Raw genomic sequence first — 15,157 nt, forward strand, 5'->3', positions numbered from 1 at the left:
ATCTTTTGTTGGGGATTTCAAGGTCATTTCCAGGTTTTTAAAAACTTTTGACATTTTTTGAAATAAATCTAGTGGGGTGAAATGTAAAAGGTATTTCTATCAATGATGGCATGCCAATAAATTGTTATCTTTACACATCACAGGTTCTCTGGAATTTTCAGAGCTCTTTTCCAGCTGCAGCATTGTCCTGCTGTTACATTCAAAAATGCCCATACACATGGAAAATACGTGGTGGTGGTGGTGGTGGTGGTGGGGGAATCCCGGATTTTTTCCCCTGTTAAAAATGAACTTTTTCTCAGGTGAAAATACTCTTGTTCGCAGGTCAAAATACATTGCACTACTGGTGAAAGAACATTTTTTTCTGTGTTAAATGACAATATACTTCCCCTTGGGTCAGTAAAAAATATCAATCCTTTGAATGGGGAAGGTTTTATACACCCAGCATAGAACTTCCCAGTTTTATGGAAATGAAACCCAGCAAAAAACGATACGTTTTGGAAAGATCTTTGATGAACAGCAACATTTACAATGCAAATTTTTTATTAAAGTATAAACACGATTCCACCAAATGCAGCATGGGAGCTTCCAAAGCACTGAAATCTAGATTGCGACGTACTTTTGTCAGCCAATCATATCTCATGCGACATGATCTCGCCAGCGAATTACTGCACATATTAATGGCATAGGATACGTGATGTAGTCAGCCAGGAACATTTTCAATGTCAAGAAGTGCAAACACACAAATAGGAAAAGTTAATGGTTTAAATTGATATTACATAGTACAGCTGCAAGAAAAGCTAAGCTTTCACATCTAATATTAGCTGTAAAAATTTTGTACTGCTTTTTCCGAGGGTGTGGTTGGCAGAATCGCAAGCACACAATTTATTAAACTGCAGCAGCTGAATATTTCCGCCAAGCATGATTCTACATTTCACTGCTGTGCAATGAGCATTTTGTAGTTTACCTGGCTGAATACATGTTCTGTCAAGCGCTGACTTTTCCATATAAAAGCCAGTTACATGTGCAACTGCTCAAAAATTCACTATGAACCTTTTTGTGGATAGTTATACTTTCTACCAATTATTGCATAATTTTTAATCTATGAAAGAAGTGAAGTAAATAAAAAAGCTAACTTCAAAACTTTGTCTTTTTTAGTGTTTTATCCTTTAAGATCTATCAAACACAAATGTGTCACTAAAATTTTAAATAATGGTATAAATGGCTGATCTTCTAGGGACTGAAATTTTTTAAGCGATTGATCCTCAGCGTTAAGTTTTGAATGAGAGTCTAATACTTCACGATTCAAGAAATTCATTGATCATTCTCAAGTGTAACACAATTCATATCAGAACTTTGAAAGAAATGCTTCTCAAACCACCATTCACAATAGTTTCCACAACCTATGAGAAATGTAAACAGGTTTGACATCGCACTCATCAAAAGGAGGCCACAAGGAAGACACATCAAAAGCAGTTGTTGTTAGGAAGTACTGTGTAGTCTTTGACACATTTTGCATTATCTTTGCAAATGAAGTTTTATTTTGGTGTTATTCTCTTGTTTATGTTTTATTGCTGTACTATTATTCTACGTAGCAGGCTAAAGTAAAATTCTTTGTTAGAGTATCTGTTCTTACCAGTCACAATTCCAAAGAAGTCCCAGGTTTATCTCAAATGACAAAATTCCTGGGCTTTTCTCAGTTGTGCTGGGACATATACAACCTGATATACCATCCATCACATGCCAGGGACAGCAGTTGTCGTCAAGGTTTCCATGGAATGGTCACAGGCAGTGAGCCAAAACTATCTGAATACTTTGTTGAAGTGATGAAATATGATTATGAAAGCATTCCATAAAGCAACACAAAGTAATTATTTGGTTAATATGTCAAGGATGTACATAATTACCTATTAAATTAGTGGACAAAACAGTGTTGTGAGTCAGTCTATAATGTCCGTTGACAGAAGATGATGATATCTGAACAACTATAAAGGCCACTTTCGAATGTCCCAGAATGAAAGATTTATTTGAAAATCAATAAATTAGTGGCGAACTTCAGTGTAAAAGCGGGGTAAATTTAAAAGTTATACAGGTGTGGTTGGATCTAGGTATTATTAGGAAGTGCATTACTTATGAACCTATAAACAAAGTACTATGTAATGTTAATTTTTTTGTGGTTTTTGCTTTTGGGCATTTGGTCAGATTTGCAACAAAGCAAGTACAACTGCTATAAACTAAACTACTGCAATGAAGCATGTACAGAAATAAAGGGCAGGAGGTTACAGTATCAATTTCTTCTTTTCTATTTCATGCTGAGTGCATGAGCAACAAAAGAGTTGGACGGCTGTATATTCACAGCAGCAGCCGGATACGCTTAACTAACCACTGACAAATTTCAATGCAGTCAGCAATCACAGGAATATCCCACCCTAGTGTCGCAGGCTGAATTTCTTTCTGTTAAATTACAACGTTATAAAACAAAACAAGTTAATTTGTAATATGTATTGTGTTTTATATCATGTTGAAGTTTTTCTACTTCAATTGTCAGCATTTCCTCGGAAGAGACGTATAGATTTGTAACGCTCACTAAGTAGGTATGCATTGGAAGGTAGTAACATACAGTTAAGCACAGAATATTTACATACAGCATATCTACATTACTTTTTGAAGATCTTAATTTGATTTTCGGAATGAAAAGTATATTGAAACAGATCATGCCTACACTCTGAATGAATATATGAAAATTTTCTTTAAAAAAGCTCAGTCTAAAAATTTTTGATAATCAACTGACATAGGACATTGGTCCCAGGTAAAGAAAGGAAAACATGACTTTTCAACACATTAACGCAAGAGATTTTCTATTTTCTTTCTGAGTTTTTACAAACCTGTAACCAGAATTATCTATGAAGACCTTAACCATACAAAGCACGGTATACATACACTATGTGATCAAAAGTATCCGGACACCCCCAAAAACATACGTTTTTCATATTAGGTGCATTGATTCAAAATGGTTCAAATGGCTCTGAGCACTATGGGACTCAACTGCTGTGGTCATAAGTCCCCTAGAACTTAGAACTACTTAAACCTAACTAACCTAAGGACAGCACACAACACCCAGCCATCACGAGGCAGAGAAAATCCCTGACCCCGCCGTGAATCGAACCCGGGAACCCGGGCGTGGGAAGCGAGAACGCTACCGCAACACCACAAGATGCGGGCTTAGGTGCATTGTACTGCCACCTACTGCCAGGTACTCCACACCAGCAACCTCAGTAGTCATTACACATTGCGAGAGCAGAATGGGGTCCACTGTGGAACTCATGGACTTCAAACATGGTCAGGTGATTGGGTGGCACTTGTGTCATACATCTGTACGCGGGATTTCCACACTCCCAAACATCCCTTGGTCCAATGTTTCTGATGTGATAGTGAAGTGGAAACGTGAAGGGACACATACAGCGAAAAGCGTACAGGCCGACCTCGTCTGTTGGCTGACAAGAGACTGCCACAGTTGAAGAGGGTCGTAACACGTAATAGGCAGACATCTATCCAGACCATCACACAGGAATTCCAAACTGCATCAGAATCCACTGCAAGTACTATGACAGTTAGGCAGTAGGTGAGAAACTTGGATTTCATGGTCGAGCGGCTGCTCATAAGCCACACATCACGTCCGTAAATGCCAAACGACACCTTGCTTGGTGTAAGGAGTGTAAACATTGGACGACTGAACAGTGGAAAAACGGTTATGTGGAGTGACGAATCACGATACACAATGTAGCGATCTGATGGCAGGATGTGGGTATGGTGAATGCCTGGTGAATGTCATCTGCCAGCGTGTGTAGTGCCAAAATTAAAATTGAGAGGCGGTGGTGTTTTTCATGGAGGAGGCATGTATCCCTTGTTGTTTTGTTTGGCACTATCACAGTACAGGCCTACATTGATGTTTTAAGCACCTTCTTGCTTCCCACTGTTGAAGAGCAATTCGAGGATGGTGATTGCACCTTTCAACACAAGCGAGCACCTGTTCCTAAAGCATGGCCTGTGTCAGATTGGTTACACAACAATAACATCCCTGTAATGGATTGGCCTGCAAAGAGTCCTGACCTGAATCCTGCAGAACACCTTTGGGATGTTTTGGAACTCAGACTTCATGCCAGGTCTCACCGACTGACATTGATACCTCTCCTCAGTGCAGCACTCTGTGAAGAATGAGTTACCATTCCCAAGAAACCTTCCAACATCTGATTGAATGTATGCCTGCCAGAGTGGGTCAACACCATACTGAACTCTAGCATTACTGATGGAGGGCGCCACGAACTTTTAAGTCATTTTAAGCTAGGTGTCCGGATACTTTTGATCATGTAGTATATAACCGGTTGTGAATATAGTTAAACTCAATGAAAGTAGGCTCTCCTGGAGTATAAGAAAAATACGCCACATTTTGGAGTGTGTTACCATCATCATCATCATCATCATCATCATCATCATCATCATCATCATCATTATGTGAAGTGTTTGGGTATTCTGGAAATCTTAATATTTATGCTAGCAGAGTGTGTACAGGCATCTGGATGCTGTCAAGCAGGTGGGTAGGGAGAGGGCTGACGTTGCGGTGTTGGAGGTAATGGGTATGTTGTTCACATCTCTGACTGGGCTTTCTGAATGCATCTTGTGTGTTGGACGGAGCTGTGGATGCTCGTCATACTGCTGGTAACACAAGAGTTCAATGTCACACACTGTTAGTATCATTTGTCCCAACTGACACATTCTCATGAATAAGGATTCGAGAGAACCTGGTCAATAGGGATGAGGTATGCCTTCTCAAGTTAGTGGCAATACGATGAGAGCATGCCCAACACCAGCCAGCATGCAAGATTATTTCAGAATTCCCAGGCAGAGATGTGAATACTGTAATCTCACCCCCTCCCCACCCAACTGCCAGACAGTACCCCGTCATACGTAGCCTAGCCACATTGAGAAGGAAGGGGGGTGGGGGTTTTCCAATGCTGAGTCAAATCACTCAGCTAACATTTCAAGCAGTTATAGCAAGATAAATAATTGTAAGAAATCCATAAATAGCACTGCAAGGAACACACAAATCACAGAAAAGGAACAGATGACAGTATTTATGTAACACTGAAAAACCAATAAGATCAAATGGAAAAAAAAAAAATTGTTAAAAACATACTTGCAGAATTAGAGTGATGAGTTTTAGTTGCAAAACACTGCAGCAACATGCTGCAATGTACAGCAGGAAAAGACCAAGCAGAATATACTATTGCTCTATGACAACAAGCCTGATGGAGGAACTGAAAAGTATATTTGTTTAACTGGCCGCCATCCACTAAAGACATGCTGACAATAATGACGACAATAACAGAAGGGAGATGGTGAAACCCAATGATGGCCTATAGTCTATTCCTCATGAAAGCACAAACATGGCTGTCAAGCTTAACGTCTCAGCTTAACTGTCAATGGTGTCACATGTCCTCACTTCACGAGACACTGCGAAGAAGTTGGGCATTTACACCAGGACACTGGCACAAAGTCTGGCAATCAGGAACTTTATGCCGCCACCACCACTCCTGCCCTTGCTGGACAAATACTGGCAGTTTTTTTCCACCACCGGGACTAATTGGCTTAACCCGGGAATATGGCTACCTTGAAATTCAAGATACGATCTCCAGCATCCACTCTTTATCTCTCGTGAGGAGTGGTAGTGATCAGAAAGGCACTGACCTCCTTTTACAGGAGAGCAAAGCCTGTGGCTCAGTGGGGAGGGGGCAGATGGTGGGCACCCTCAGGATGGAGCTGCTTCCAGTTTAGTAATTACAATTAATTCCATGCATTTTTCAACAATGCACTAAATAAAAAGAATAGCTTTGTGCTTAAATAGCACTGACTGCCACTTTGGGTACAAACTAAGGACTGGAGGAGTGTTTCACACTATTTTTTGAATCTATTTTCCTCTTTGGTGCAGCCAGAGAAAGTAAAGTCTTTGGGTTACATGTTTTAATCCAAACAATCTATTCTCTTCAATGAGGTTGCTGGGGTCTTGTGGACGTCAGCACGATAATGTTTGACCCTCTTCAATATGGATTAATCACCATAGCATCACTCGCTCTGACCTGGGTCTCTCCAAATAGGTGCCACAGCAACAGATACCTGGCATTGTAACCTTGCTTGAGTCCCTGTGCCCCAGACACTATGAGCAGTTACTCCACATCATGCATGGGGAGTTTTCAGCTTTGATACTAAAATGTGTTGCTTCCACTGTCAGGGTTCTACAACTATGTTTGATCCTACAATCCTATAAGAGGTGCTTAAGATTAGATTACATAGTGAATGGGACTATTTTGTTCTCCTTGCATTCTTTATGAGTAATAAGAAGCAATCACCAAGTACTGCACAGACAAGTGAAAGGAAGAGAGTCGGTATTTTAAAAGACTGCCTTCCACCAGAGTCAAGCTGGCACAAGATGCAGGTTGCTAATCCTGCTACTGTGGTGTACACCTAAGGAGGAGGGTGGTGGGGAGATGCACAATGGTAAGCAGCAGCGCAGCACATGACACGCCAACCAATAGTCATTCTGCATCATCTGCCTGTAGCGTACACATAATGGTGTGTGCAGAACATTTAGCATTGATTTTCATTTTAGTTTAGGTACGATGATGTTACGTAGCCACTACACAATTCATTTTCAGTGGCATAAAGCAAAGACGGTAACTACTACAATAAGAAGCAATGGTGGTAAGTTTTCTGGCTGTATAAATTCTGATAAGCAGAGTCAAGAAGCAGCCGCAGTGACTGCGCACAACTTTCACCTCTGCATTTCCAGTTACCAGGGCAGGCAATGGTTGGATCTTGAAGTGTGGGGCAGACAGAGAGCACAATAGAGGCACGGCAAAGCCTTTTCCATATCTCTCTCTCTCTCTCTCTCTCTCTCTCTCTCTCTCTCTCTCTCTCTCTCTCTGTGTCTGTGTCTGTGTCTGTGTCTGTGTGTGTGTGTGTGTGTGTGTGTGTGTGTGTGTGCAGAATGCATCACACTGTCACCTTCTTACATGCACACCACTATAATGCCTGGGGAAATCAGAAGATGCTTGTAGGGATGGTTTAATGACAGTGCAGAGAATACCTAGCAGAGATAATGTATTTATTCAAGGCTGTGGCTCAGCAGCTTTTAAGCCACCTGGCAAATAGCAAGTAACAACTGCAAGAAACAAGTGGATGACCTAGAAAATTTTGCAAAAACCATTTTACACATCATAATTCACCAGGTAAGCAAAAGACGAACATCCAACTGAAAAAGTTAGTTTAGGATACAAAAAAGACAAAATTTTCAAGGAAGCAACTAGCCAATACCGACAAACATGGGTACCACATATCAGAAAACAAATAACACGAGGAAATTACTTACAGAATGTAGAGTCATTGCAGCTGAACTTTTTGATCACTTTCATTACTTATGAAAACAAACTGGCTATCTCAATTTTAATACATAGATTAAACTTACTTCAATCAAAATCATGCAGTTTGCAAAAGAAATCTACTTACAGTGATTCATGTAGATCAATTAATACCAGTTCTATTCTCCTAGAGTAAGATTATTTTGAAGTGTCAATGGGTAGTAATTCAGTGTTCTCAAGCAGTGGTTTAAAGGACATGTTGCTGTATCCACCTACACATTTGATTACTGTCATGGACAACATACACTTCCACTCTGTGCAACTGAAGAAAGCTCTAACTACAAATACGAAACAGGTATAAATTATTGTGTTGTTGTGCTCTAACAGAATGTCTCACAGCACAATCACAGATTGGAGTAAAAGTGATCAGGCTTTCCCAGGGACACAATTATGTGTATCAAAGAGAGAGGATGGCGAGTATACAAGGACTGTGCATAAGGTGTTGGATGTGCTCAATACTCATTTCCCTCAATGGTCTCTGGCAGATGATAAAGACCAAGATTTGTTCCCTGTGAGGTACTACTTTACAGGTAACTAGCAGGAGAACTGGGAATCTGCCATAGAATTTGATGACTTTAAGAAAATCCAGTGGGTGGTTAGAACATTTCAACACTTCAAATCAATGTATCCAGATGGAATTTTTCTGACTCTACTACAAGTAGGTGAGCATTTAATCAGACTGTTAGACTCATTCCTAATGCTTGGAGGACAGTGAAGGTCTTTTTCATTCTGAAGTGAGGGAGAATTGATCATACTAAAACTAAGGATATGAGATCAATCAATCTGCCTTTTCTTTTAAAGGCATTGGAAAATTGGCTGATGTGCAAGCTAGGGAAAAGAGGTTAATTGAGTTTCACCTACACAAAGACCAAGACAACATCAACCCTGCAAAGCAGCACTTCTCTAACTTGCTGGGAAGGTAGAAGAAGCTTTGCCCTTTCCGGAAAGTGCTCCTGCATCTTTCTGGATACTGGAAGTGCTTTTAGAAATACAACTTTTGAATCCATGGCTACAGCTGAAGAATAGTATGACATTAAGACCACTACATGTAGCTGGATACAGACCATTCCAAGTAGACGAAAAGTAGAAGCCACCACAATTGATGTGAGAATGGTGGTCAACATCACTAGAGGGCGTACCAGGTGGGGTTTTATCCCCTCTACTGTGGAACCTAGTAGTCTATGAACTCTAAGGCGTTACAGGTTACTTTTAGCAAGGATGCACAGATGATATAGTCATAGTAACACTTGGTAAATTTGCTAGTACCATTAGAACAATGGCACAATGCACGCTGAACATTGGCAGAACTGATGCAAGAAACAAGATCTAAAGGTCAGTTCCAGGAAAACTGTTGTCATACCAGTCACAAGGAAGTATATTTGAATCTTAAGCTCTTCGATCAGATTTGCCAGTAGAAATGGAATAGGGAAGCACCTAGATGTAACAGTGGATGCGAAACTTATCATGAACCCCTCAACATGCAGAATATATAAGTTGAAAGGCAAAAGGTGCTCTCGTGCACTAGTACGGTGTGTGGTAAAAACTGGGGTCCAAGGCCCAGCAGGGTGTACTGGACGTACACCTCTGTAATAAGGTCAATGATAATTTAAGGAGCTACAGTATGGTAGAATAGTGTCTCACAAAATGAGGCTGTGAAGGAGCTTTGGAAGGTGCATATTGGCCTACCTAGCCATAATAGGCAGAATTAGCAGCACACCCTTTGCTGGTATGGATACCATGGTGCACATGCCCCCATTATATCTTCCAGTTACTATGGAGATAGCAACCGGGACCTACAGGTTGAAAACTAGAGATGTTTAGGATATCCAGAATCCCACACTAATATAATAAATGTTGTAAACATAGGAATGGTCAGGGAAATGCCGGCTGACTATACAATAGCTTCCAGTTGTTTCAACAAATCTTTCAGAGGAACATCTGGAAGTAGGAAACGGTGGAAAAGTTCACAATGATACCTTTCATGAGACAGTCTGGTTTATTGATGGGTCAAAAACAGAGAAAGGTACTGGTGCCCAGTGCATACGAGGTACAGTCTAGACTAGAGAGTGCACTCACTCTGTGGAAGCTTGCTATGGCATTTTAGGTTAAGATATTTGCAATCAGAGCTTCCATGGGTGAGACTCTACATAGGTGCTACAAGGCCTGAAGCATCTACACTGATTCAGACAGCGAAGTAGGTCTGAAATCTCTATCACCACCTGCAGCAAGATCAAATATTGTAGCAGAATGCCATGCATCTCTTATGAGGCTAGGGGAAAGCAACATGGTAAACCTAATGTGGGTCCCTGGTCACATAGGAATTGGTGACAATGACCAAGCAGATAAGCTGCCACGGCAGGGGCGATGACTATTTGTTGGATCTGAACCCGTCTTAACAATCACCAGGATGATGGTAAAATATGAACTATGTAGATGGATAAGAGGCAGCACATAGAATATTGTACTAAAATTTAAGAGAAAGCAATCTTTGGCTTTAACAGGATGCAAATTAAACTCACGGTAGATCTAAAGACTGGCCACTGGAACTTTAGGAAACACACACACACACACACACACACACACACACACACACACACACACACAAAGAAGCTCATAAGTGCACATTATGGGTTGTGAGGGATGAAGCTGTACTATATCTTCCAATGCAAAGCACTTGATGGGGAATAATTGGGTCACTAATACCTGAAGAGACTGACTAACAAAAACCTAGAGTGAAGAGTGTTCTCGAAGGTATTGGCTGGTTTTACTAGGATGACAGAAAGTAACTACACAACAAAATTGGTTTCTGTGGGAGCAACAGATTAAATCAAATCAGCGAGCACAAAATTTAAGCAGCAGGGACAGTGTGTTGTTTACTACCATCTTTGTCATTATGATCCAATTAAGCTAGTATGGTCTCAGGTGAGGTTATACTGTGGAGAACAATAATACATTTAGAATACCATATGCTGAGAGACTTGCACATGAAGTAATAGAAAGTATCTCAACATCTGCATGGGCAGCTTACATGTGACACAGAAAAATGGCAGTCAAACACAAAGAAAGAGGGAAGAATCCAATTGTGGAAACTTTTTATTATACATCTTCACAAGTGCAAGTCAACTACGTCAGAGTTGTAAGACGAAAGAATGGATTTCATATTGCGAACCATGCAAGCATTGATTACTGATGTTTATGACTGTTTGCTTGACTGTCTGCAGCTGCCTTATAAATTATTAATAGCCAAATATTCATCTCTGGACTTAAAATAATAGTTTTTTCCCTAAGAGTAATTTTGTCCATGTAAATAGATAATGTGATTAGTTAATAATAATGCAGCAGATATTGTTAGTATGTTGTACAATAAAATATTAGTTATTTGTAGCTTACTAAACAACCTGTTTTTGACTTCCTTACAATCATACATTTTTACAGCTCAAAAATGCTTTAAATACATTTGATGAATGTGGATGCTCGATATGAGCAGAGCAAATACTTGTTTGACTAATAAAACAAATTGTGATTGTTCAAAAGTTAAAAAAAAACCACCTACAATGGATCTATATAAGTAAACTTTACAAATGACAATAGAGAAACTAGAGTATTACAAGAGAAAATATTATTTGGTCCTGCTTTGGAGAAATTAGATACTGTATTTTTTATGTGAATACAGGCTTTCCCAGTGTATACTGCTGATGAAATCTTCTCGGGCTTCCATCCGGGTAGCTGGGTCGAAAATCTGCGACGTTTCGACGAGTGTCATTCCCATCAACTTCTGGTGAAGTCTCATCTTTCCCCGAAGATTATGAGAATGACACTCATCAAAACATCACGGATTTTTGACGCAGCTACCCATTTGGAAGACCGAGAAGATTTCATCATTAGATACTGTATTGTAATTTGGCTCTTTGGACTGTACAAATAACAAAGACACAGTATTAAAGAGAAAGTACATTATTTTGAACTTGATTTTGCTTTAAAGAAATCACATAACTTGGAATTTTTCAATTTTCATGCATTACGTGTATGAACCTTATTTTTCAAATTTGTTAATGAATTCAGAGTTTTTTTCACAACTTTTAGCAGTGATGTAACGCTTGCACACATCAACTGCACGTAACACTTAACTCAGTTCAGGTGTTTCAAGATTCAAGTCATCACCTCCACTGCCATTATTGTCAGTTGAAGCTGGTCCAGTTCCTTTATCACCACCATATTGTTGGAACACATCAGCAATAATATCCTCGCCCTGTAGTTCTCACATAAGATGAGATTATCAGCAAAATGTACAAAACTGTCGAAACCTGCACCATTCAGCACAGTTAGCTCATTACAGAAATGACTTCACCATCACAAGCGTCATCGTCGTCATCATTGATAGCAGTCTCTTCCGGATGGCTTGTAGTAAGTTAATAGAGAGGTTTTCATTTTTTGCATCAGTCAGTGCTATTAAAAGTTGAACCAGTTTTCTTCTATAATGCACTTTGAAATTTGCACCAATGCCAAAATCAAGCAGCTTTTTCTACTTTTAGTACACTGATACAATTTGGAGGGAAAAATTCCAGTATCATTTTCCAAAACTACTCAGTGTGGATGTGCTGCACATCGATCCTGGAGACAAAGGCTCCTCCTCTTTTTCATTATAATGTCCAGTTTTTTTAACCATTGTTTCATTAAAATCATAGTCATCCAAGAACTTTTATTTAATTTGTATTCCGTAGGTTTCATCTTCACATGTCAGCAACATCTCAGATCCCTATACATTTTTCTATCACACGTGGGGGAAGGTTGTCGGATCCATTTGTTTGCATGGGGAGAAGTAGGGTCGTGCGAATTTAGTTTTCTTCCCTCCGTGGCATGAGTCACTCCCTTCAGCTAATGTTTTACTAGGAAGTAGACTGTATAAAAGACCAGTCTCCTCACAGTATTAGATGTTTTAAGGCTGATAATCCCTTAAGATACCCAGCAGAACCTAATCAATCCAGTGTTCCACCGTGACACTGTCCATAGTTTCAATTCACCAGAATTTGTTCTCCCTGTGATTCCATGATGATCTTTAAATCCTTGTAATCATCATGGATGAAGCCTTGAAATCAGTAGTGATGTTTCTACTTCTAGCTAAATCCAATCGCCATTGCTTTTAACGTGTCACCACTGATTGGAGGAGCTACAGCGCATTTTTTGCTGGAACCATGTAAAAAACACCTTTTCCAAATCTACATAATTCCCTTCTTGCTGATGGCTGCATTTTGTTGATTTTGCATCTAATTTTAAAAACTCATTCAAAATGTGGTTTCTTTTGCTGATGACTGTACACAGTGTTGTCTAGGCAATTCGTAAGCCTGAAGCAATTTCATATTTTGTTTTGTGTGGATTAGTGTGCACTTCTAATATGAATTTTACTTCCTGATCTATTATGTACCTCTTCCTTTTTATGTTCTCCATGGCTGATCAAAAGTGACAATGTTAGAACCACTGTTGAAAAATAAATATCTGCCGGCAACTTTTAACTTCTTGACTGTTACCACGAAAGAGATTCTCATATTGAAAAAACACCAGTGCCAAGAGTGTATGTTTCCATGACACCCACTCTAGTTAACTGTTTCTCTGTCCCTTGTCTCCATCTGCTCGCTTATTTGCACATGTCAACAAAGGTAAGAAAAATATCAGAGGGCTTCTTTTCAAACCACAATGCTCATTACAATTACGCAAAACTCAATTTATTTCACCAGAAATTGTTACATATAACAGTGAATGACGTAAAGACGCATTAAATATATGTAAAGTTTAATTAATCAAACAATGGAAAATCCAAGATGGAATGTAACAATATTATGAGAAGGTACGTTGCTACTCACCATATAGCAGATGTGCTGAGTCGCAGGTAGACAACAAAGAGACTCTCACAATTATAGCTTTCAGCCATTAAGGCCTTCGTCAACAACAGACACACATACGCACACTCACACAAACGCAACTCACATACATGACTGCAGTCTCAGACAACTCAAACCACAGACTGCAGTGGTGTGTGTGTGCGTGTGCGCGCGCGCGCGTGTGTGTGCGCGCGCGCGCGTGTGTGCGCGCGCGCGCGCATATGTGTGTGTATTGTTGACAAAGGCCTTAATGGCTGAAAGCTATAATTGTAAGAGTGCTTTTGCTGTGCCTATCTGTGACTCAGCATCTCCACTATATGGTGAGTAATAACTTTCCTTCTCATAATATTGTTAAAGTTTAATTAACACATTTTTAAATTTTATTTTGTTGGCACCGACAAAACTTTACTTATAAATAAGATCTACACAGAACAGAGTTATGTATGCACCAGGTTCAATTGCATGTGAAACACTGTGTATTCAAATGTGCAGTCAGCTGTCATACTGCAGTAACTGGCAATATTGCATTGTGCACACCATAGGTGCATCAACGTCTGCAAAATTCAGTGTTTTACCTGAATTAGTTGCTGATCCTGAACCCTTGTGCATATCTATTGGAGGAGGAGGAGGAGGAAGAAGAAGCAGGAGGAGGAGAGGTGACAGTATTACCTCAGGCTCTAAATCTATGGAACAAATATTTCTAAAATCCACTTCACAGAAACGAGTCATTCCTCAAACACTGTGCAGTAAAAACATTGTCAGTTTGGTTGGGTATACAGAAACTTATCTTCCACATGGTGTCATTTAGGAAAACCATCTTTAAATTAGGACAGCCAATGATCAGTTTGGCCCTTAACCCTCCAAAAATTTGATTCCATTGTTTGTTTTGGGTCCTCTGTGGTTCACTTTCTAAATACAGGATCATTCTCCAATGACTAGGTTTGGAAACAAGAGATACCTCCTATTAATTTTAGACAATCGTAATCATCAAAATTGGTTGGATAGTTATAATTAAATCCAGCATCTCCAAAATCTACAAAATAATCAGCATTTTTATAAAATCATCATGGTCACAAAGTTCATAGTTTTATTCATAACAAGGCCAAATGTACACCCAACTTTTGAATAAAATTTTAAGTTCCATAAGTGAACTGTAGTGTTGATTTTTTTTTTAAATGAACCTTTTCTCTTCTCCTCACTTTACGCAAATATGAGTTCCCATTCTTCAATTAGTGCTTTGATTGCATTTAGGTTTTAGTCCTTGGACTATCTAATAGATCATATAGGAATATAAGGAGTAGGTCAGACATGCCTGAACTGTTTTTAATTTGTATCAATACCTGAGGTGGCCATCTACTTGGAATGAATTGCAGTTTAGTTGTTTCTTGCTTTCTGATTCCCAAGTTTTTACTTTAGTTATAGAAAACTATTTCCAATAAAAGACACCTCTTTCAATGGTAAGAAACTTTCCTTACTTCCAAATGTAGATTTATACAAGCAACTAAAAGGAGGAAGAAAACTCCTACACTATATAGAGCACTACTGTTATTAAATGTGTACTCGCCTTTTCTTCAGCAGCTGTAAGTTTTTCTCTTATTTTCCCCACCTCCTCCTGGTACGCTACCCTCTGGAAAGCAACAGTAAATTTTTTAATGCAAAGCTTCTATTGGCATTCAGACAATCATAATTCATTCGAAACTACACTATTTCTATGCTGACAGTGAAATATTTAATTTCTTGAACAGAAAAAAGTGCACAAAGTTACATGTCTGCCAAATTCATTTATTACCTCTCATAGCAATCCACTGCAAC

General features: G+C 39.3%; 1 protein-coding gene across 3 annotated transcripts in view; it reads right to left on the reverse strand.

Annotated features, from left to right (window-relative positions):
• Positions 1–15,157, reverse strand: part of LOC126190960 (myosin-11-like) — a 216,523-nt gene that overhangs the window by 104,732 nt on the left and 96,634 nt on the right. For all 3 annotated transcript variants that reach the window (XM_049931622.1, XM_049931621.1, XM_049931623.1), the window contains exon 11: positions 14,910–14,972. In XM_049931622.1, coding sequence (XP_049787579.1) covers positions 14,910–14,972 — 63 coding nt within the window. The remainder of the gene's footprint in view (positions 1–14,909; positions 14,973–15,157) is intronic.

The sequence above is a fragment of the Schistocerca cancellata genome, chromosome 6, assembly GCF_023864275.1.
Source record: "Schistocerca cancellata isolate TAMUIC-IGC-003103 chromosome 6, iqSchCanc2.1, whole genome shotgun sequence".
NCBI classification, from domain to species: domain Eukaryota; kingdom Metazoa; phylum Arthropoda; class Insecta; order Orthoptera; family Acrididae; genus Schistocerca; species Schistocerca cancellata.